The following is a 25,538-nucleotide window of genomic DNA, read 5'->3' on the forward strand; positions in this document are numbered from 1 at the left end:
CTATCTGTGATGAGGTGGTGACTTGTCCAGGATGTATCCCGCCATCCGCCCATATGCAGCTGAGATAGGCTCCAGAGACCCCCCACGATCCCAAAAGGGACAAGCCATTGATTGATTGTGTACGGGAGCCTATAAAGGACTGTATTTTACCTTAGGGGGATGACTCCAGTTATCCAATATTTATGTAAGAATCTAATCTAAGAGAGAGTGAGAGGAGACGGCTTATAAAGTTTAACAATTTATTATACACCCAAATAAACATACAATAATCAGACATTGATTACACTTCAATCACTCTTCCCCACTCACACGCTACCTCCTCAACAGAACAACCCACACTAAACCAATCACACAACACACACAGTCCAACTTGGGCCAGAAGATCGTCAGTTGCGGTCCTGATGAATCGGTGGTGCACTTAGGGGTGAGGTGAGTTGAAACTGCTGAATACAATAACAATAATCCCATAACAGAAATTATCTCCTAACTGTATAACTTAAAGAAACTATTACATTAACATGCAAAACCTCAGAACAGATTGATTAAAACTTTTATTAGTAGATTGCACAATACAGTACATATTTCGTGGAATTGACCGCTAAATGGTAACACCCGAATAAGTTTTTCAACTTTTTTAACGTTAATCAATTCATGGTACAGCATTAGAAAATGGATGGATAGATGGATGATTTAGTGAGTCAAAAGCTCTTTTCAGATCCAGGAAGACACCTTGATCCAACAGACCTTATACAGGAAATACATTCCAGAAGAAAGGTATAATGTGTGATAATACGGTGTATATATGTGTGCATCTGTATACCCTTTAAACAATATAATTTTCAAATATTAACACAAGTGCAAAATTAATCCTGAATCTGCATCTTTGTCCAGAACTGCAACAACATTGGATGGGCTCTTCTTGATCATTGACATACCCACTCGACTGTCACGTGGGGGTCGCATCTTTAGCGGGGTTGTTCTCCCGGGATGCAGACGGACAACTCCGGACAAAACGTGACGGTAGGAGATGATTTATTGCTTGTAAATCATACACCGTAGATACAAAAAGACGAAAACAAAAGGGATATGTGCCGATCGCACGGGAAGCTAAGGCAAAAACTCAGAACAGGAATCATGAGCTAGAAAACAAAAATACCAACGTAACTGTTGCATTCAGCAGACAACGAAGCCAGACTGAGCGTGACGAGAAAGGTGAATAAATAGCTCCCTGATTAGTACTCGACAGCAGGTGAGCGTGCCGACCATTAACCAGAGGCAGGTGAACCCAAGTATTACCCATGGTAACCAAAACAAACCCAGAGGTGCACAAAACAGGAACTAAGGGAGTCCAAAACTAACAGAAGATGACTAAACAAAACATGATCATGACACTCGACAATTTTTTATGGGTATCAATGAAGCCGTTTTAGTGTAATCCTGCGAGCAAAACAAAGAAAATCTAGTTATATTTGCTCTCCTTGGCAGAGGTAAATATCCTCTCTGGTCTCAGCCTTTGAGAGTTGTGTTACTGCTGTTCTCTGCACGGTCTGATATGCTTTCCAGTTTGATGGCCAGGCACTAAACTCAAAGACACTTAAGTTAGATTGCCCGTGACAAATGAGCCCCATCCTTTTCAAACTATCGCAGTTTTATTTGTGGAGACTTTATAGAGCACAGATGAGTGACGCAACACGCCATCTACAGTGAGAATAAAGTCACTTTTGGTGCTTTAGTTGGATTACCCATAAAAAAAAACCTTTAGGTGTTTTCAAAGCAGCAGGAAGATCACTTCATTTGCATTTAATGATGTTATTAATCTAAAGTATATGAGTCACATGCAGTACAATTGTAGGGAAATTGCTCAGTCTTTATGAAAAATACAATAAAAGGTGTGATATTAATATATTAAAATGTATGCTATTACTTTTACATGCTTTTAAAGGGGAACATTATCACCAGACCTATTTAAGCTTCAACATATTCCTTGATGTTGCAGAAAAAAGACCATATGTTTTTTTTAACCAATTTCCAAACTCTAAAAGGGTGAATTTGGCGATTTAAACGGCTTTCAATTGTTTGCTGTCAACTCCAACGATAAAGTCAACAAAATCACAAATGTGAGTTTTGTTGATGTTATTGACTTATGTGCTAATCAGACATATTTGGTCAGGGCATGACTGCCAGCTAATCAATGCTGACATGCTATTTAGGCTAGCTGTATGTACATTTGTAGCTATATTTGCATCCAGCCTTTCCCTCCATCCAAATTTAATGCCAAACAATCGACGGATTTAAGTTGCTCAAGTGGTCAAAAGATGCAATCGTTGGTTAGAAGGCAATCGCCGAATAGCTTCAATAGCTATTCGCTCGATAGCTTCAGTTTTTTCTTCAATTTCGTTTTCGCTATCTGCCTCCACACTCCAACCATCCGTTTCAATACATGCGTAATCTGTTGAATCGCTTAAACCGCTGAAATCCGAGTCTGAATCCGAGCTAATGTTGCTATATCTTGCTGTGCTATACGCCATGTTTGTTCGTATTGGTGTCACTATGTGACGTCACAGGAAAATGGACGGGGGGATTTACAGATAGCGAAAATCAGGCACTTTAAAGCCTTTTTTGGGGATATTCCATGATGGGTAAACATTTTTTAAAAACTTTGAAAAATAAAATAAGCCACTGGGAACTGATTTTTATTGGTTTTAACCCTTCTGAATTTGTGATAATGTTCCCCTTTAAATAAATGCATGTGGAACGTAAAAGTGGTTTAACAACACAGATAGACAGACAACATTCACACTCACATTCACACACTAGGGCCAATTTAGTGTTGCCAATATTATCCCCAGGTGCATGTCTTTGGCGGTGGGAAGAAGCCGCAGTACCCGGAGGGAACCCACGCAGTCACGGGGAGAACATGCAAACACCGCACAGAAAGATCCCGAGCCCGGGATTGAACTCAGGACCTTCGTATTGTGAGGCAGACGCACTAACCCCTCTTCCACTGTGCTGTTTAAATGCTACATTTCATTTTCATTGGTGTTTTTACAACAAGACATTTGCTGACGTTTTGTTCATTATTCCTGCTCTTTATACTTTGACAATGAATAGTTGAATCATTTAAAAAAAAACACACATCATAGTCGCACAATCAAGTCAAGTCGCTTACTTGGCGCTGACCACAGACGTGTAATTTAGTAGGACCACAGAATCATACGTGTGTGACAGTCCATTACATCGTCGACTGTGAATTAACAAGTACCTGCCTGCAAATTAATTTTTTTATCTGAGTTGGATACATTTTGTATTATGTCCACAGCTATGTTATTTATGTTACATAGAAATTGTATATTTTATTTTTGTTATTGGGGATAGATAGGTTGATTGGCAACACTAAATTGGCCCTAGTGTGTGAATGTTGTCTGTCTATCTGTGTTGGCCCTGTGATGAGGTGGCGGCTTGTCCAGGGTGTACTCCGCCTACCGCCAGAATGCAGCTGAGATAGGCTCTAACGACCCCCCGCGACCCCAAAAGGGACAAGCAGTAGTAAATGGATGGATGGATGTAACTCTTTGCTACTTAAACTGTTTCTATTCTGTGCTGTAAATACCCATCTTGACTAACTGGCCCTGTGATGAGGTGGAGACTTGTCCAGAGTGTACCCCGAATGCAGCTGAGATAGGCTCCAGAGACCCCCCACCACCCCAAAAGGGACAAGCGGTTGAAAATAGATGGATGGATGTAACTCTGTGCTACTTAAACCATTTATTTTCTGTGCTGTAAATACCCTTCTTGACTAACAGGCCCTGTGATGAGGTGGCGACTTGTCCAGGGTGTACCCTGCCTACCGCCCGCATGCAGCTGAGAAAGGCTCCAGCCCGCCCTCTCGACCACAAAAGGGACAAGCGCTAAAAAAAATGGATGGATGAATGTAACGCCGTGCTACTTAAACCATTTATTTTCTGTGCTGTAAATACCCATCACGACTAACTGGCCCTGTAATGAGGTGGTGATTTGTCCAGGGTGTACACCGCCTTCCGCCCGAATGCATCTGAGATAGGTTCCAGCGACCCCAAAATGGGACAAGTGGAAGAAAATGGATGGATGGATGGACTAACTGGGTTAATGGAAGTGTTTACAGTGCAGTTGTCATTCACTTCAATTTCAGTGAATTTTGCTCAAACATTAATATCATCACCTCAATATATCGAGGTATATATCGAAATATTGAGTTTTTGCAGCTGAGATAGGCTCCAGCATCCTCCGCCACCACAAAAAGGAATAAAGAATTGCAAATGGATAGATGGATGGATATATGGCGATATACTTTTTCGTCCATATCGCCCAGCCCTAATAGAGAGCATTGGCAGCAAAATCTAACCATGCACTTGTTTCTTTTGGAAAATAACTGTTTTTCAACTACCTCTTCCGTCGATATTCATGCAACACAGACCATCTCAAACCAGGTTTTTATTTGATCACATGTTTTTAAAATTGCACAAAAAAAAAAAAAAAAAAAATCCTGAAATACAACCAAATATGTCCATCATTGTTCACCTGGTTCCGGCCCTGCAAATACAACAAAGGAAGAACGGGTTAATGAAAGAGAAGGAAGTAGGAACTGAGTTTGTTCCTTACCTGTTCACACTAAGGGGTAGCTCGCTGCAGTAGCGATTCCACACTGGTTGCCTTTGTTCCTGCTCATCTTGATGTAGCCCCTGTCGCCCCATGCGAGACCCCAGCTAGAAAAATATCATGATCTGTTACATTTAAGTCATGTGACATTCAGAGATGGACAAACAAAACCAATCGAACAATGGGGGATTTTATGGGATTGACCAACACACCTTTTCCAAATCTCCCCCAAACGTGTGCCCCTTGTTTGTGACGTTACGGTTTTTCAGCTATTGTAAAATACATTTTCTGACGAGTGATGTCATCCACCCCCCTTACCTTGTCCAAATCACCCTAAACCGGTCCCATTGAATGAGCAAGTATCGGACTCCTCGGCCTCCTTAGACGTATTCCTCGCTCATCCATGCGGACTAGACACTGGCCGAGAGTTGCTTTGTTGGGTCTGCTCCTGTCTCTGGCCATGCTCCCCCCACCCCAGCAGTCTATGGTGTGTAACACCAAAGAAGCTACCACAGTGTATATGTTTTATTATGCAAGATAATGTGACCCTAATAATAGTTAGCATGTGTCACATACCAAGTTATATGACTGTTACTGAAAAAAGAGGGAAAATAGCTAAAAAAAACCCCAGCACTTTAAGGTTAGCATGCTAGCATAAGCATGCTAGCAGTTAACAAGTGTCACATACCAAATGATATGACTGTAAAGCATGGGTGTCAAACTCAAATTTTTCATTTAGCCCTTGAGGCAGTATGAAATTAACATTAGAGCTGGCCCGCCGGTTTTATACACCGCATTCACCACTAATACTCATACTTGCCAACCCTCCCGATTTTCCCGGACTCACAAATTTCAGTGCCCCGCCCGAAAATCTCCCGGGGTAAACGTTCTCCCGAATTTCTCCCCATTTTTACCCGGACGACAATATTGGGGGCGTGCATTAATGGCACTGCCTTTAGCGTCCTCTACAACCTGTCGTCACGTCCGCTTTTCCTACAAAGAAATAGCGTGCCAACCCAGTCACATAATATATGCGGCTTTTACACACACACGCACACAAGTGGATGCAAGCATACATGTTCATCAGCCATACAGGTCACACTGAGGGTGGCCGTTTAAACCACTTTATCAATTTTGCAAATATGCACCACACTGTGAAGCCACACCAAACAAGAATAACAAACACATTTCGGGAGAACATCTGCACCGTAACACAACGTAAACACAACAGAACAAATACCCAGAACCCATTGCAGCACTAACTGTTCCGGGACACTACAATATACGCCCCCCAAGCAATAATTAATGTTTTACTCATGCACTTTCTCTTGCTACTTCAAGGCTTGAATGTTTGATTCATTTGTTATTGTTATTTTATTTGCAATTGTATTATTAGCCTGTGGAAAAAGTTTATTTTTATATTTACCTTAATGGGCTGCAAATAGAAAAGAGGCATTCAATTTTTATTTAAATGTTATTTGATATGCCATTGATATTTTTTAATGATTATTATTTAAAACTGGATTTTGCATGTCACTATAACGTTATATAAGCCTTGCCTGTTCAATATTCAATGCAAAACTTGTTTGGGTCCCTATTAAAAGGTTAACTTGTTCAACCTTGGTCCGCGGCTCTGTTCAGTTTTAAATTTTGGCCCACTCTGTATTTGAGTTTGACACCCCTGCTGTAAAGTAAAGGTTGCAAAATTAGCTCAAAAAGCTAGCACTTTAATGTTAACATGCTAATGTAAACAAGCATAGTGGTTAGAGCGGTGGTTAGAGAATTAACCCCCAATGAATTGGGGGTTAATTGATTGATTAATTGGTTATTTGATTAATTGGTTAGAGTGGTTAGAGAATTAACCCCCAATCAATTGGGGGTTAATTCACGAAATGATTCCCGAGCGCAGCAACCGCTACTGCCCACTGCTCCCCTCAACTCCCAGGGGGTGAACAAGGGGATGGGTCAAATGCAGAGGACAAATTTCACCACACCTACTTTGTGTGTGACATCTCATTGGTACTTTAACTTTAAAAAATATAAATTAATGCATGTTGCGGTGCTACGCTACTTATTTTAGATCCGACAAAACATGTTGGAAGGCTACTGAATTGACAAAAGTCCATATTTGTACCTGCAAAGCGGAATATGATCAAAGTGCGGCCGTATTTTCAGTAATATCGTGGTAACAATGATGATAAAACATTTCCGTCGTCGGCTAAACAGATGACAACAAGTATATTTGCTGCTGACCCGTCTCCGCTTGGGATGGTTTCCTGCTGGCTCCACTATGGACGGACTCTCGCTACTACATTGGATCCACTATGGACTGGACTCTCACTGTTATGTTGGATCCACTATGGACTGAACTTTCACAATATCATGTCAGACCCGCTCGACATCCATTGCCCACATATGCGGACCTCTCCAAGGTTTGTCATAGTCATTGTCACCGACGTCCCACTGGGGTGAGTTTTTCCTTGCCCTTATGATGGCTCTGTACCGCGGATGTCGTTGTGGCTTGTGCGGCCCTTTGAGACACTTGTGATTTAGGGCTATATAATCAAACATTGATTGATTGATCGGCAGGGTTCTTGAGGGTGCATGGGAGTTTGCCCAACCAGTCTACATGTGCTTTGTGATCTTGGAGAAGGCATTCGACCGTGTCCCTCGGGAAGTCCTGTGGGGAGTGCTCAGAGAGTATGGGGTATCGGACTGTCTTATTGTGGCGGTCCGTTCCCTGTACGATCAGTGCCAGAGCTTGGTCCGCATTGCCGGCAGTAAGTCGAACACATTTCCAGTGAGGGTTGGACTCCGCCAAGGCTGTCCTTTGTCACCGATTCTGTTCATAACTTTTATGGACAGAATTTCTAGGCGCAGTCAAGGCGTCGAGGGGTTCCGGTTTGGTAACCGCAGGATTAGGTCTCTGCTTTTTGCAGATGATGTGGTCCTGATGGCTTCATCTGACTGGGATCTTCAGCTCTCGCTGGATCGGTTCGCAGCCGAGTGTGAAGCGACCGGAATGAGAATCAGCACCTCCAAGTCCGAGTCCATGGTTCTCGCCCGGAAAAGGGTGGAATGCCATCTCCGGGTTGGGGAGGAGACCCTGCCCCAAGTGGAGGAGTTCAAGTACCTATGAGTCTTGTTCACGAGTGAGGGAAGAGTGGATCGTGAGATCGTCAGGCGGATCGGTGCGGCGTCTTCAGTAATGCGGACGTTGTACCGATCCGTTGTGGTGAAAAAGGAGCTGAGCCGGAAGGCAAAGCTCTCAATTTACCGGTCGATCTATGTTCACCTATGGTCATGAGCTTTGGGTCATGACCGAAAGGATAAGATCACGGGTACAAGCGGCCGAAATGAGTTTCCTCCGCCGTGTGGCGGGGCTCTCCCTTAGAGATAGGGTGAGAAGCTCTGCCATCCGGGAGGAACTCAAAGTAAAGCCGCTGCTCCTCCACATCGGGAGGAGCCAGATGAGGTGGTTCGGGCATCTGGTCAGGATGCCACCCGAACGCCTCCCTAGGGAGGTGTTTAGGGCACGTCCAACCGGTAGGAGGCCACGGGGAAGACCCAGGACACGTTGGGAAGACTATGTCTCCCGGCTGGCCTGGGAACGCCTCGGGATCCCCCGGGAAGAGCTAGACGAAGTGGCTGGGGAGAGGGAAGTCTAGGTTTCCCTGCTTAGGCTGTTGCCCCCGCGACCCGACCTCGGATAAGCGGAAGATGATGGATGGATGGATGGATGATTGATTGATTGATTTATACACTGTATTGTTTTTCAGTTGAAAATATTCATCGCAAACCACATCGAGGAGATACCTGTTCTTGACCAGCCAGTAGTCCTGTCCGTTGTCTGTGCCATAACCTACAGCCAGCACGCCGTGGTCCAACTGAGAGGTGCTGCACTGGGGCTCATCGTACAGCCCTGTTGACGCACCACAAAAATAGATTACAAAACTGGTTAGTATGAATTCGCCATCACCAATGAATGTAAGGCACCTGAGTCATAGAGCTGGAAGGATTCATGGGAAGCATCAATGGCGACTGACACCGGTCCAACGGTGGCCACGGCCTTCTGGAGGTTGCGCTCGTCGCCTTTTTTCACGTCCACGTAACCTGTGCACGTGGCGCCGATAGTGTTTGGATTGAAGCGACATTTTCCATCCTGTGTGAAGGAGGGTAGGAAATGGGAACTTTATTTGAGTCTATGTATAACTTGACTATCCTTGAACTCGTAATGGTACATCACTATATTACTGCAATCTTCCTAATTGTGTGGATTATTTCCAGTCGTATATCATATTGTTCTGATGATCCAGATTATAATTCTGATTATTTCTGCCGTGTCAGCCATCATTTATAACTTGTCATTAAACGACAAGTCTCGACTACGCAAGCGAATGTACTCACCGGAGTGATCCGGGTTTTGACTTTGTGGGTTATTTCTACTATGGTCGGGGTTTGGTGGAAGCGGGGAGTGTATATTGTGGCATTCGTTAGTGCTGCAAGGGCTTTTGGGTATTTGTTCTGCTGTGTTTATGCTGTGTTACGGTGTGGATGTTCTCCCGAAATGTGTTTGTCATTTTTGTTTGGTGTGGGTTCACAGTGCGGCGCATATTTGTAACAGTGTTAAAGTTGTTTATACGGCCGTTGATCGAGTATGCCTTGCATTCACTTACGTGTGTCTGTAGAAGCCGCATATGTTATGTGATTGGGCCGACACGCTGTTTGTAAGGAGGAAAAGCGGACGTGACGACAGGTTGTAAAGGACGACAGGTTGTAAAGGGCCTTAAAGGCAGTCATTTAAGGCCCCCAAAATTGTTGTGCGGATGGAAATTGGGAGAAATTTGTGAGAATGGTTGCCCCGGTAGGTTTTCGGGAGGGGCCCAGAAATTCGGGAGTCTCCCGGAAAAATCGGAAGGTTTGGTAAGTATTATCAGTTATCATTAAGAACTGACGAGGAGTGATTGCGTTTTAGTTTAGCTTTGATTTGACTGTGGCCAATGGGGCTGGGGGTCCTGGCCCACTTCTTCCAATCGTGCCACAGAAAGTTACCGAACAGATCAGAGCCCTCACACCACCCAAATGTGCTGGATTTCAGTTTTTAGATCGGCCACAATCCACCCTTGGTAGTCATGTCTTTGCGGCAGTGTGATCACAGAATTGTACAGTGAATTCTTCAAACACAGTCGTTGGCTCTTCTGTTACCTCAGCCTCATAGGGATAGGACACCTCCGTGTCGATTCCCCCGTTTTTCTGGATGTACATGAAGGCATTGTCCATGAGGCCTCCACTGCAGCCCATGTTGCCAAAATCACCAGAGCAATCGACCAACTGCTGCTCACTCAAAGACACTAGCTTGCCAGTCTTTTTGAAGGTCTGACCCTCCAAAGACCCGGTCTGGAAAGAGGAAGAGGGCGTTACAACGGGGGGTCCAGCAGAAAGCAGTATTGTGGGTACTTACTGTGCTGAAGGCCCAGCAGGAACCACACTGCTTCTGGTCCTTGACGTCGGTGACGTAGCCCTTGTTCCTCCAGTCCACAGTGTGGGGTAGGTCAGCTCCTTCTGACTGTGGCAGAAAAGTGGAGCCTCCGCGAGGGAGGGAAGTGTTGAAGTTGAGCAGACATCCCTGGGTAACCAGACGCTTGTACTCCTGGTTTTCTAAATCAGCAAAGAAGGTCATTCCAAGGCGGTAGGAGCGGATCCCTTGGTCAGCCAGGATGTTGTGCACCAGCACCAGGCGACGATTGTTCAGCCAGATTTGCTTGCGATGAGACTCCTCCCGTGTAGAACTGTAGGACTTTCCTGACAATCACAAGAAGTTATTGACTCGGACTAAATCCACAAAAAAAACATGGATAGTCTTTAAAAACCTACACAGCAGACCATTGAAACACCAAAACAATATATTCAACTTTTGGAATGACTGAACTAGAACAAGTCTATTCAACCGGCGGCCCACAGGCCAAATAGGTTCCGGGAATTACACTATACCAGTCCCCTGGGAAGACAAACACTGGAGTGCTACTGTTATATAGAGCAGTGATTCTCAAACTGTACGTGAGCTCCAGATAGTGGTATGCCAAAGAATCATCCATCCATCCATCCCTTTTCTATCACTCGTCTCCCTTCCTGGAGCCTATCCCAGCTGCATTCGTGCAAAAGGTGGGGTAATAATAGTAATGATAATAGATTTTATTTGTAAAAATCACTTTACATTGAGCAAACAACCTCAAAGTGCCACAGTGTAAAAAATAGTAATAATAAAAATGAATAAAATATAAAACTAGAAATAGCCCAAAAGCTACAACCAGCATGCATGTCTATAGAAAGGCTTTTCTAAAAAAATGGGTTTTTAAGCCTTTTTTAAAAGCATCCACAGTCTGAAGTGCCCTCAGTTGGTCAGGGAGTGCGTTCCACAGACTGGGAGCAGTGGAGCAGAAAGCCCGGTCTCCCATTGTTCGAAGCTTTGTCCGTGGAGGTTGGATGAGGTTAGCCTGTATGGAGCGGGAATGTCGTGTGGTGGATTTGGGGGTGAGCAGTTCCTTGAGGTAGAGGGGGGGCATCCTGGACAAGTCGCCAACTCATCACTGGGCCATCACAGATAGACTGAGAACATTCACACTCTCATTCACACACTAAAAGTTCTGGTTTCGATCTTGCGCTCTGGATCTTTCTGTATGGAGTTTGCATGTTCTCCCCTTGACTGCGTGGGTTCCCTCCCACCTCCAAAGACATGCACCTGGGGATAGGTTGATTGGCAACACTAATTTGAGCCTAGTGTGTGAATGAGAGTGTGAATGTTGTCTGTCCATCTGTGTTGGCCCTGTGATGAGATGATGACTTGTCCAGGGTGTGCACCGCCTTCCACCCGAATGCAGCAGAGATAGGCTTCAGCACCCCCCGCGACCCCAAAAGGGACAAGCGGTATAAAATGGTTGAATAGATGGATGGATCAGCCTATTACCAGGTGCAAGTCTTAAGAGGTGGAAGGGAACCCACGCAGTCACGGGGAGAACATGCAAACTCCATACAGAAAGACCCCGAGCCCGGGGGAGCAAACCCAGGACCTTCTTATTGTGGAGCACACGGACTAACCCCTGTCCCACTGTGCTGCCCACCAAAGAACCACTTACTTAAATATGTAGACACAGGGTTGCTGTCCAAAATGAGTGTGATGTTACAGTGGCCAAAATATCAAATAGACTTGTTAAAAAAAAGCCTTAGGCAGCACGGTGTGACAGGGGTCAGTGCGTTAGTGCCTTACAATAAGAAGGTCCTGGGTTCGACCCCCGGTTTCGGGGTCTTTCTGTGTGGAGGTTGCATACTCTCCCCGTGACTGCGTGGGTTCCCTCCGGGTACTCCGGCTTCCTCCCACCTCCAAAGACATGCACCTGGGGATAGGTTGATTGGCAACACTAAATTGACCCTAGTGTGTGAATGTGAGTGTGAATATTGTCTGTCTATCTGTGTTGGCCCTGCGATGAAGTGGCGACTTGGTGTACACCGCCTTCCGCCTAAATGCAGCTCCCACCACAACCCCATGAGGGATAAGTGGTAGAAAATGGATAGATGGAACAGAACCTCTGGCTTGTTTTTAATGAATACTTGGGCCTACTACAAAACATATTTTGATGTTGGTCAATTTGGCGGATCATGGAGAGCCAAGTGTTTTCTGAGGTGGTACTTGATGAAAAAAGTTTGAAAACCACTGGTATAGAGGATTTTGGACCACTAAACACACATTGGCACATCGTTCCTTTGATTATTTTAACATTGCCAGCAAGCATCGAACACTGGGGTCAAAACTTGTGACTCCATAACTGGGGTGTTATTCAAGGCACTTCTTTGAGGCCTCTGCTTTTAAGAAGTTATTGTTTTTAGTGGATTTATGTAATTAAGGTGTTGCTGTAGCTTGCTTACTTCAGATGTAGTCCGTAGTCATTTGTTTAACGTCTTTAGTTGTACTAGTGGTGTTCCTCAAGGTTCAATTTTAGATCCTCTCTTTTTTTATCATTTGGGATATTCAGCTGGTGGGCCTGTGAGTTCATTCCAAACAAACTTTTTGTAGCAGATTCTTGAAAACAGTGTGCTGTCATTGAGATTACATTTGACTAGCTCTTTTGCAGAGTGTCCCTAAAAACAGCAGAGCGCTCTTCTAATTCTGACAATATAAACAGACCAAAATCAAATGTCTACTTTAGAGGAGGCTGGTTCTCAGAAATATTCAAAATGAAACGGGATGTACATCCAAAAGGGAGAAGTTTTAGCCACAGGGGCTTAGTTTTCTGCTCAGTGGCCTTTGTGGTTGGAGTGTCCGCCCTGATATCAGTAAGTCGTGATTTCAAATCCCAGCTGAGTCATACTAAAGACTATAAAAAATGGGACCCATTACCTCCTTGCTTGGCACTCAGCATCAAGGGTTGGAATTGGGGGTTAAAACACCAAAAATTCTTCCCTGCTGCTCAATGTTCTCCTTACCTCTCATGGGGGTGGAACAAGGGGATGGGTCAAATGCAGAGGGTAATTTCACCACACCTAGTGTGTGTGTGACTATCAGTTGTACTTTAACTTTTTTTTTTTTTTTCCCTGAAAATATGGCCCCCAGTTAGGTTGAATATCACTAAACTAGAATTGAGTCATTTCACTTAAGCCAACATAAAAATCGTACTTTTGATGATTACCGCTATTTAGGGGTGTAACGGTACACAAAAAGGTTCCGTTCATTTTCGGTACAATAAAAAAACAACAAAATATAATTTTTTGGGGTTATTTATTTACCAAATTTGTAAACAATGGCTTTATCCTTTTAACATTGGGAATACTATAATAATTCTGCCCACGTTAATCAACATTAAACTGCCTTAAAGTTTTGCTCAGATTAAATAAAATTACACAACTTTTCTTCTACATATAAAAAGTGCAACATTAAACATTTTCAAGTCAACTCATCATGCTTAATTTATCACAGCATCTGGGAAGCCTGTAGTTGATTTTGATTATGTAAATGTTATCTTTTTATCAACATGTGGTAACAGGGACCCTGCTATTCAAAGCTTTTCTGTCCATAATACACACACACACACACACCGCAAAATGAGCTAACCTTACGCTAAAAGCTAATTAGCCTTCACCTCAAGCCAGAACTGTGAGCGAGCTAAGCTGCAGTTTAAGTTTCTAGAAGGTCAAAGGGCTCATAGTGATGTTTGTAGTAGTTGACTGGGAGGTGTTTATTATCATTTGGGGAGAATACGCTACCTTATGCTCACCTGCTAAACACCTATCTGCTCGACGCTGAAGCATTTACTACATGCGCTCTGAATACGCACTGCTGATTGGCTGTTACCGCTATGTAAGTAACCAATCAGATGGTTGTGTGGGTGGGACAATGCTGGGCGCTGAGACAGAGGCAGAAGAAGCAAAGCAGCTTGTTAAGACTTTAGCTTAGAAACTCGTTCGGTACACCCCCGTACCGAACCGAAACCCCCGTACCGAAACGTTTCAATACAAATACACGTACCGTTACACCCCTACCGCTATTACAACAAAAAGTTCCTCAGTTAGTTTGACTCTACCTGACATTTTCTTGTTTGGTTTTGTTTTCATTCTGGTCCTGGATGGGCTCTTGTCCAATTAATTTTTTGTAACAATCAAACCTTTTGAAGGTCTGTTTTTGATGCAGCAATTTTTTTTTAATTCCTCAAAATATTAAAGGTCTTCAAATCTCTATAATTTTTCAATTTGCATTTGAGTGCAATACTTTATAGCAGGGGTGTCAAACTAATTATAAATCGGGGGCCACATGGAGAAAACTTGTGTTTGATAACTTAAAAATAAAGATAACTTTAGATTGTTTTCTTTGTTTAAAAATAGAACAAGCACATTCCGATATTGTAAAAATCATAATGTTGTTGGTTTTTTTTTTGTACAATTACCTGATGCGGTTAATGGTATTCTATCTTTATTTGTCGTTAATTATATTTTCTGAAGAAATTATGTTGGTGTTAATTTTCAATCTATCAAGATAAAAAAATGATATCCAAATCCAATCACAGGATGTTATTTATGTAGTTTGATCATTTTCCTCGACTGGTGCACTAACATTATGTGGTTTATTTTGTACATACAGTGGGGCAAAAAAGTATTTAGTCAGCCACCGATTGTGCAAGTTCTCCCACTTAAAATGATGACAGAGGTCTGTAATTTTCATCATAGGTACACTTCAACTGTGAGAGACAGAATGTGAAAAAAAAATCCAGGAATTCACATTGTAGGAATTGTAAAGAATGTATTTGTAAATTATGGTGGAAAATAAGTATTTGGTCAACCATTCAAAGCTCTCACTGATGGAAGGAGGTTTTGGCTCAAAATCTCACGATAGATGGCGTCATTCATTCTTTCCTTAACACAGATCAATCGTCCTGTCCCTTTAGCAGAAAAACAGCCCCAAAGCATGATGTTTCCACCCCCATGCTTCACAGTATGTATGGTGTTCTTGGGATGCAACTCAGTATTCTTCTTCCTCCAAACACGACGAGTTGAGTTTATACCAAAATGGATACATGGATGATACAGCAGAGGATTGGGAGAATGTCATGTGGTCAGATGAAACCAAAATAGAACTTTTTGGTATAAACTCAACTCGTCGTGTTTGGAGGAAGAAGAATACTGAGTTGCATCCCAAGAACACCATACCTACTGTGAAGCATGGGGGTGGAAACATCAAGCTTTGGGGCTGTTTTTCTGCTCAGGGGACAGGACCATTGATCCGTGTTAAGGAAAGAATGAATGGGGCCATGTATCGTGAGATTTTGAGCCAAAACCTCCTTCCATCAGTGAGAGCTTTGAATGGTTGACCAAATACTTATTTTCCACCATAATTTACAAATAAATTCTTTCAAATTCCCACAATGTGAATTCATGGATTTTTTTTTTTACATTCTGTCTCTCACAGTTGAAGTGTACCTGTGATGAAAATTACAGACCTCTGTCATCATTTTAAGTGGGAGAACTTGCAAAATCGGTGGTTGACTAAATACTTTTTTTGCCCCACTGTATGTAGCATCATCTACAAAGATACAAAGAATTGCTATTGCGACATCCAGTGGACACATTTAGAACAGCGGTTTATTTCATTAAAAATTTAAGGTTAATTTTTATACTTAGCAAACTCATCCCGCGGGCCGGATAAGACCTACTCGCGGACCTGATCCGTACTTTTGACACCCCTGCTCTATAGTGATCCTCCAAGTAACAATTGTTTTACTTTTCTGGCAAAGACTCTTCAGACATGTATTCGACCCAAGTAATGATACGGTCCTGGTATCAGCACCTCCCTAATCCTCTACAATTTTTTTTTTTTTTATTAGATCGGGACAGAGAAATTGCTGTCTCACCAAACTTAAGTTTCCATGCGTGGAACTCCAGGTCCTCCAGAGAGATGCTTGCACAGCTGGCCACGGCCAGAAGGGAAGCTACAGCAAGCAGCAGCAGCTTCATCCTGATTTACAACAACAACAAAAAAAGATGCAGAAAGAGCTCAGAAAGATTGCCAGAAAAATCCTCATGTAGATTTTAGCAAGACATCTTGACACTTCACGGTAATGTTTCCTGCATGATAAGCAAGCACCTTATGCTGAGACTTAGTGATTACACCTTGCAACATTTTACAGTAAAAATGTATTCACTGCCTTGCCACAAACCCAATTCATGGGTTGTGGTTATAGTAAAGGTTTTCAAACATAAACCAGGGGAAACCCTTCCCTATTCAAACTACACTTAGTTAATAGTGCCTTTTAAAGGGGTCATATATAGATTTAGTTTTCTACATTTCCTTGTGGTCTACATCTGTGGTTCTCAAACCTTGTTCACCTAGTATCACCTCAAAAAACACTTGGCTCAACCAAGTACTAACATAATGACCGACTTTAAAATGCAGAAGAGTAGTAGTCCTAAGTATTCATAAAAAACAAAAGGCAAAGGTTTTATTTAACAAGTATATTTTATAGTTTTGGTCACTGTAAAATTACACACAGTTGAAACTAGGGGTTTCAAAAGTTTATCGGCCCGCGGATAAACTTGCTAAATATAAAAACAAGCCGAAATTTTTGGAATGAAAGAAACTGCTCTTCTCAATGTGCCCACTAGATGTCGCAATAGCAATTCTTTGTATCTTTGTAGATGATGCTACATATGTAAAAAAAATAAATAATAATATATCACATAATGTTGAGGAAAATGACCAAACTACCTAAATAACATCCTGTATTTTGATTTTGATATATTTTTTTTTATCCTCCCACTTCAAAAGACATGCACCTGGGGATAAGTTGATTGGCAACACTAAAAAATTGGCCCTAGTGTGTGAATGTGAGTGTGAATGTTGTCTGTCTATCTGTGGGCCCTGCGATGAGATGGCGACTTGTCCAGTGTGTACCCCGCCTTCCGCCCGATTGTAGCTAAGATAGGCACTAGCGCCCCCCGCGAACCCAAAGGGAATAAGCGGTAGAAAATGGACGAATGGATGGATTGAAAATTAACATAAATGATGTAACTGATGAACATTATCACGTGATTTATTCAAAAAGTATAGATAATCCAATCCACTTTCAATTCACTTTATTTATATAGCACATTTAAACAACAATAACGTTTCCAAAGTGCTGCACAGCCATGTTAAAAACAATATAAAAAAAACAATATTATGCTCCACCAATGACTGAATTAAAACAAAAAATAAATATATATAAAAGCAATATAAAAAAATTAAATAACAATATAAAAACAAATATGATTAAAAACTATTTTAAAGGGTAAAATCAATTAAAACAATAAAAAAGAAATCAAAGTGAGGAATGTAGAGAAAATACTATTAACCGCAACATGTAAGTGTAAGAAAACCCCAACAACATTGTGATTTGTACATTTTCAGAATGTTCTTGTTCTATTTTTAACAAAGAAAAACCATCTGAGGTTGTCTTTATTTTTAAGTTATCTTGCCGTGATTTTGCCAGTCAGGCCCACTTGGGAGTAGATTTTTCTCCATGTGGCCCCCAATCTAAAATTTGTTTGACACCCCTGGTTTAAGCAGTTATACCTTCAAACGGCTCGTTTGGCGGAAGTATGATGGAAGTCAATATTTTTTTATAAATATCTCCGCCATGCCTACATGGTGTGATTTCATAATTTCAGGACTTATGCAGATCCCAAATACACAACAGCAGGTACCAGTAGGTAAGAAAAGTTGGTTTTGCATAATAGGGCCACTTTACCCTAGCTGAGATCAGCTAAGCATAGACTTTCTTGATTTTTCGGACACCCGTTGAAGTCTTCCTTCCTTTGGAAAGCCACTGGATTAGATTATTTTTATAGTACAATATCTTCTTTTAAATAATAAATCCCTTTTCAAGTTGTCCAGTGTAAAAGGCAGGAACACAGACTCCAGGGTACACAGTCGAGACGGTTATTTACTGCCTTCAAAAGATTGTGTTGGAGCCACTATGGATTGAACTTTCACAGTATCATGTTAGACCCGCTCGACATCCATTGCTTTCGGTCCCCTAGAGGGGGACGCCTGTACTGGCTCACCTGCACTGGCTTCCTGTGCACTTAAGATGTGACTTTAAGGTTTTACTACTTACGTATAAAATACTACACGGTCTAGCTCCATCCTATCTTGCCGATTGTATTGTACCATATGTCCCGGCAAGAAATCTGCGTTCAAAAGACTCCGGCTTATTAGTGATTCCTAGAGCCCCAAAAAAGTCTGCGGGCTATAGAGCGTTTTCCGTTCGGGCTCCAGTACTCTGGAATGCCCTCCCGGTAACAGTTCGAGATGCTACCTCAGTAGAAGCATTTAAGTCTCATCTTAAAACTCATCTGTATACTCTAGCCTTTAAATAGACCTCCTTTTTAGACCAGTTGATCTGCCGCTTCTTTTCTTTCTCCTAAGTCTCCCCCTCCCTTGTGGAGGGGGTCCGGTCCGATGACCATGGATGAAGTACTGGCTGTCCAGAGTCGAGACCCAGGATGGACCGCTCGTCGGGACCCAGGATGGACCGCTCGCCTGTATCGGTTGGGGACATCTCTACGCTGCTGATCCGCCTCCGCTTGAGATTGTCTCCTGTGGACGGGACTCTCGCTGCTGTCTTGGATCCGCTTGAACTGAACTCTCGCGGCTGTGTTGGAGCCACTATGGATTGAACTTTCACAGTATCATGTTAGACCCGCTCGACATCCATTGCTTTCGGTCCCCTAGATGGGGGGGGGGGGGGGTTGCCCACATCTGAGGTCCTCTCCAAGGTTTCTCATAGTCAGCATTGTCACTGGCGTCCCACTGGGTGTGAATTCTCCCTGCCCACTGGGTGTGAGTTTTCCTTGCCCTTTTGTGGGTTCTTCCGAGGATGTTGTAGTCGTAATGATTTGTGCAGTCCTTTGAGACATTTGTGATTTGGGGCTATATAAATAAACATTGATTGATTGATTGATTCAAAAGTAATGACTTGTATGTTAGGGTATTTGCATAGATTGCGGGATGTTATGTGTGAAAGCGCAATATTGCTACTTTTTGTGTAAAAGGCATTCTTTGTCTACTGTACAGTTGCCACACAGTTGTGTGAAAAGTAAGGTTTTTTTGTAAAGTAACCAGAAAATTATAAATGTTTTTTTTTTACTAATTGCAATTCTCCAAAGTCTACTACAGTGGTTCTCAACCTTTTTTCAGTGATGTACCCTGTGAACATTTTTTAATTCAAGTACCCCCTAATCATAGCAAAGCATTTTTTGTTGAAAAAAAGAGATGTAAAATATGTCATCAGTTTCTGATTTATTAAATTGTATAACAGTGCAAAAATATTGCTCATTTCTACTGGTCTTTCTTGAATTATTTGGACAAACAGATACAAATAACTAAACACTTGTTGAAAAATAAACAAGTGATACAATTAAAAATAAAGATTTCTACACATAGAAGTAAGTGCCCTCTTTGGGGATTGTAATGGAGATCAATTTTGATTCATGACCTTAATTCTAAACATTTTAAAAAAAAAAATAATCTTTAACATCAATATTTATGGAACATGTCCACAAAAAAATCTAGCTGTCAACACTGAATATTGCATTGTTGCATTTCTTTTCACAGTTTATGAACTTACGTTCATATTTTGTTGAAGTATTATTCAATAAATATATTTATAAAGGATTTTTGAACCGTTGCTATTTTTAGAATATCTTTTGAAAATCTCACATACCCCTTAGCATACCTTCAAGTACCCCTAGGGGTACCCGTACCCCTAGGGGTACCCGTACCCCCATTTGAGAACCACTCCTTTAGAAGACCCTATGTTGTCAATATTCAGTGTTTTATCATTCATAGATAATACTGTAAATGCCACATGCTGTACATTCTGGGTGTCTCATTCAGTAAAAAAAAAAAAAATAATTCCATTCCGTTTTTTCAAGGCGGTCCTTCATAACGTTTTTAGCATTCAATCAGATTGCCAGGTTTTGTATTAGTGTTCCGAAAAATCATATATACCGGCCCCCAGACACATTTTTTTCTCTAATTTGGGCCGCCGAGTCAAAAAAAAATTGCCCAAAGTCCTCTACATATACTGTAATATTGTACATGGTAATTGTTATATATTGTATATATCATATAATATAATACCATTATATATTAGTATATTAAATAGTACATATATGTTATATCTTGTATTGCTACTACGGTATATTTTTAGTCTACTTTACACCTGCATTCTCTTTCTGTCTTTACACTTTCCATCCCTTGTAACTGAGCAACTGTGTGGAAAGTGTGAAAAGTATTTTTGCCTTTCAGTGTGTGTTCTGTCGCTACTTACCTGTCCAGTCTCGGTGTTAGTGCGTCCAAAGCTGAGAAGCAAGCAGCAGTAGGCGATGACGGGCTTAGTCCCAGCTTTTTTCATATATATGACTTCTAGTCAGGTGTTAGTCAGCAGCCTATAAAAGGAGTTGGTGTTAATCATTGAAATAAGGAAATGATGCATCATGACTAGATTATATAATGCAATTCATTTCGGGACACTTGTCAGCAAATTGTCGGATCATTGCTGACTTTACGCTGCAGAATTGTCAATGTGTTTGGCATTTTGATTTTATGTCTAACTTTAAGATTGTTGGCATATCACAAAGCAACATTGTAAAAAACATTTTCTACAGATGTCATTGAACTTTCCCTCTCTTTTTTTTTGACCTGTTTTTTTTTTTTTTTTAACCTTACGTGTGCAAGGTTCACTCAATCAATCAAGCTCACCTGCTTGAGGTCATTTCATAGAAATGTCAAGTTATTGTTGTTGGCCATGGGAAATTGCATGCAATGGCAATTGTTCTTTTTGAGCGCCATTTTTGAACGCATACCAACTGTGCTTGAGAATGAAAAAATAAGTTATGACAATTCTACATTTAAAATATTTCCTTGTGCAGTGGTCTACAAAGTGATACAGGCTAAGAACCCTTAATCTGACGTAGAGATGGAGTGGGGACCGCCTATTTATACATCCTGTAGGAAATTGTGTTTTTTTAAACAAACTGGTCATAATGGTACTTTTGTGATTGTGCAATACTGAGATATTAAAATAATATAGTATAATAGGGTAGATGGAAGTCTGGGCTTCCCTGCTTAGGCTGCTGCCCCCGTGATCCGACCTCTGATAAGCGGAAGAAGATGGATGGATGGATAATAGGTAATAGCTAGCTGGCAACTAGCGTGCTAATTGCCAGCTGACGACATATTCATACAGTGTGAGTACAGTATGTGTGTGTGTGTGTGTGTATGTATGTATGTATGTATGTATGTATATATATATATGTATGTATATATATATCTATGTATGTATGTATATATGTATGTATGTATATATATGTATGTATGTATGTATATATATGTATGTACGTATATATATGTATGTATGTATGTATATATATGTATGTACGTATGTATGTGTATGTATATATATATATATATATATATATATATATATATGTATGTATTTGTGTGAATATATGTATGTATGTATATATATATATATATATATATATATGTATAAAAATATGTATGTATGTATATATATGTATATATATATGTATATATATATATATATATATATATATAAATATATATATATATATATATATATATATATATATATATATATATATATATATAAACTCTAGAGTCTTTAGAGTTATGCACATAAAATTAATCAAATTACAAGTATTTAAAAGGAAACAAGTATACAATGAACATGGGGAGACCTGAAAATAATACGTTACAGTAATCGAGGTGAGACGTAACAAAGGCATGGATAATGATCTCAGCGTCTTTAGTGAACAAAATGGAGCGAATTTTAGCGATAATACGAGGATGAAAGAAGGCCGTTTTAATAACGCTTTTAATGTGTGGCTCAAAGGAGAGAGTTGGGTCGAAGATAATATCCAGATTCTTTACCGAGTTGCCTTGTTTAATTGTTTGATTGTCAAATTTTAAAGTTGGATTATTAAATAGAGGTCGGTGTCTAGCAGGACCGATAATCAGCATTTCCGTTTTTTTGGCGTTAAGTTGCAAAAAGTTAGCGGACATCCATTGTTTAATTTCATTAGGACACGCCTCCAGCTGACTACAATCCGGCGTGTTGGTTGGCTTTAGGGGCATGTAGAGTTGGGTGTCATCAGCATAACAGTGAAAGCTAACCCCGTATTTGCGTATGATGTCACCTAGCGGCAGCATGTATATGCTGAAGAGTGCAGGGCCAAGGACCGAACCCTGGGGAACTCCACACGTTACCTTAACGTTGTCCGAGGTCACATTGTTATGGGAGACACACTGCATCCTATCAGTAAGATCGGAGTTAAACCAAGACAGGGCTAAGTCTGACATACCAATTCGTGTTTTGATACGCTCTAATAAAATATTATGATCGACGGTATCGAAAGCAGCGCTAAGATCGAGGAGCAGCAACATAGATGACGCATCAGAATCCATCGTTAGCAATAGATCATTAGTCATTTTTGCGAGGGCTGTCTTCGTAGAATGATTTGCCCTGAAACATATATATATATATATATATATATATATATATATATATATATATATATATATATACATATATATATATATATATATATATATATATATATATATAGATATATATATATATATATATACACATATACATATATATATATATATATATATATATATATATATATATATATATATATATATATATGTATATATATATATATATATATATATATATATATAGTCATACCTGTAATTCAGTTTTAAGTTTGATCATGTTTGTTTTGTTTTTGGACTCTTGTTTCCCGTTTTACACTTCCTGGTTTAGTTTTTCCATAGTAACCCATTAGTTTCCACCTGGTCTCCTAGTCACGCCCATGCCTTCAGTCCCGCACCTGTTCCTAATTATCACAGCCACTATCTAAGTTAATTTTCTTTCTGGCCATCAGGCTGGGAACATTAACTTTCAATACCCATGCCGTTCCAACTTTCATTGCCTTACATACCTCATGCCATGCTTTTTGATTCATCCACGCCAAGTAAGTTTTTGTTTGTATTTATGTCTTTGATAGTATCTTTTTTTTTTAGTATAGTATAGATTTTTATCCGCCACAGAGCGCGTCCTTGGTTGCCTTTTTTTTGTATTTTGAGTATTAATAAAAACATCATGTACCTTAATTCACGCCTGGCTCGTCCCATATTCCCTCTGCGTCGAAGGAGCACAAACACTCCATGTCCAAGTCCAAGCCTGACATATATATATATATATATATATATATATATATATATATATATATATATATATATATATATATATATATATATATATACATATGGCATATTGTGGTTTTGGTTCTGTTTGTTATCAGATTCTGTCTAGTATTTGTCTTCCTCAGTTTTTCGTGGCACTTCCTGGTTTATTACTGCTGTCCGAGCAACGCACTTGTGTCACCTGCCTTCCGTGTGATCACGCACACCTGCCTCCTGTTTTATCTCCTTATTTAAAACCGCCTTTGTTGAACACTCGTTCTTGGACTCTTGTTTGCTCCCACGCAACAGTTGACCCCGCTCGTCCTGCATTATGACACATAGTTATTTTGATAGTTGGCTATAAGAGCTGATATAAACACTTACATCATGTGTTACCTTTATTATAAAAACGGATGTCGGCAGTCCGATATTATGGGCCGATAAATGCTTCAAAATGTAATATCGGAAATTATCATGAATTGATTAACGTGGACTTAAACAAGTTGAAAAACTTATTCGGGTGTTGCCATTTATTGGTCAATTGTGCGGAATATGTACTCTACTGTGCAATCTACTAATAAAAGTATCAATCAATCAATCAATCAATCGGTATCGGTTTTAAAATTATCCTTATCGGTTTTAAAATGTAAAATGTATTACTTTTTAAAACGCTGCTGTGTACACGGATGTAGGAAGAAGTACAGAGCGCCAATAAACTTTAAAGGCACTGCCTTTGCATGCCGGCCCAATCACATAAAACCTACGACTTTTCAAGCACACAGGTGAATGCAAGTCATACTTGGGCAACAACAACTGAGGGTGGCCGTATAAACAATTTTAACGCTGTTACAAGTATGCGCCACACTGTGAATCCACACCAAACAAGAATGATGAACACATTTCGGGAGAACATCTGCACCGTAACACAACATAAACACAACATAACAAATACCCAAAATCCGTTGCAGCACTAACTTTTCCAGGCTCCGGGACTCTACAATATACACCCCCGCTACCTCCACCTGAGCCTCCTCATGCTCTCTCAGGGAGAGCATGTGCCAAATTCCAAGCTGTTGTTTTGAGGAGGCCCTGCGATGAGGTAGCGACTTGTCCAGGGTGTACGCCGCCTTCCGCCCGATTGTAGCTGAGAGAGGCACCAGCGCCCCCCGTGACCCCAAAGGGAATAAGCGGTAGGAAATGGGTGGAATGGATGGATGTTTTGAGGCATATTAAAATAAATAATGCACTTTGTGACTTCAATAATACAAACCCCGTTTCCATATGATTTGGGAAATTGTGTTAGATTTAAATATAAACGGAATTCAATGATTTGCAAATCCTTCTCAACCTATATTCAGTTGAATGCACTACAAAGACAAGATATTTGATGTTCAAACTCATAAACTTTTTTTTTTTTTTTTTTGCAAATAATCATTAACTTAGAATTTCATGGCTGCAACACGTGCCAAAGTAGTTGGGAAAGGGCATGTTCACCACTGTGTTACATTACCTTTTCTTTTAACAACACTCAATAAACGTTTGGGAACTGAGGAAACTAATTTTTGAAGCTTTGAAAGTGGAATTCTTTCCCATTCTTGTTTATGTAGAGCTTTAGTCGTTCAACAGCTCGGGGTCTCTGCTGTCGTATTTTATGCTTAGTAATGCGCCACACATTTTCGATGGGAGACAGGTCTGTACTGCAGGCGGGCCAGGAAAGTACCCACACTCTTTTACTACGAAACCACGCTGTTGTAACACGTGAATTGCCATTGTTTTGCTGAAATAAGCAGGGGCGTCCATGATAACGTTGCTTGGATGACAACATATGTTGCTCCAAACCCTGTATGGACCATTCAGGATTAATAGTGCCTTCACAGATGTGTAAGTTACTCATGCCTTGGGCACTAATGCACCCCCATACCATCGCAGATGCTGGCTTTTGAACTTTGCGCCTATAACAGTCCGGATGGTTATTTTCCTCTTTGTTCTGGAGGAAACCACGTCCACAGTTTTCAAATACAATTTGGAATGTGGACTCATCAGACCACAGAACATTTTTCCACTTTGCATCAGTCCATCTTAGATAAGCTCGGGCCCAGTG

At 40.9% G+C, this 25,538-nt stretch overlaps 1 protein-coding gene across 1 annotated transcript; it reads right to left on the reverse strand.

The window, feature by feature from the left end:
• Positions 1-4,457: 4,457 nt before the first annotated feature.
• Positions 4,458-20,628, reverse strand: ctsl.1 (cathepsin L.1). The gene is made up of 8 exons (XM_061896015.1): positions 20,490-20,628; positions 16,029-16,132; positions 10,097-10,437; positions 9,841-10,032; positions 8,632-8,797; positions 8,452-8,557; positions 4,639-4,742; positions 4,458-4,569 (listed from the first exon to the last, which is right to left on the reverse strand). The coding sequence occupies exons 2-7, from the start codon at positions 16,129-16,131 to the stop codon at positions 4,643-4,645; spliced, it is 1,008 nt and encodes a 335-aa protein (XP_061751999.1). The 5' UTR covers position 16,132; positions 20,490-20,628; the 3' UTR covers positions 4,458-4,569; positions 4,639-4,642.
• Positions 20,629-25,538: the final 4,910 nt, after the last annotated feature.

The sequence above is a fragment of the Nerophis ophidion genome, linkage group LG03 (genome assembly GCF_033978795.1).
Source record: "Nerophis ophidion isolate RoL-2023_Sa linkage group LG03, RoL_Noph_v1.0, whole genome shotgun sequence".
Classification (NCBI taxonomy): domain Eukaryota; kingdom Metazoa; phylum Chordata; class Actinopteri; order Syngnathiformes; family Syngnathidae; genus Nerophis; species Nerophis ophidion.

Excerpts from the sequence above, each read along its gene's own strand:
- ctsl.1 (XM_061896015.1), bottom strand. The coding sequence starts at position 16,131 with ATGAAGCTGCTGCTGCTTGCTGTAGCTTCCCTTCTGGCCGTGGCCAGC. Across the intron at positions 10,033-10,096 it reads CCTGCTGGGCCTTCAGCACA|ACCGGGTCTTTGGAGGGTCA; the intron begins GTAAGTACCCAC and ends TCCTCTTTCCAG. Across the intron at positions 4,743-8,451 it reads TACTGGCTGGTCAAGAACAG|CTGGGGTCTCGCATGGGGCG; the intron begins GTATCTCCTCGA and ends ATATTTTTCTAG.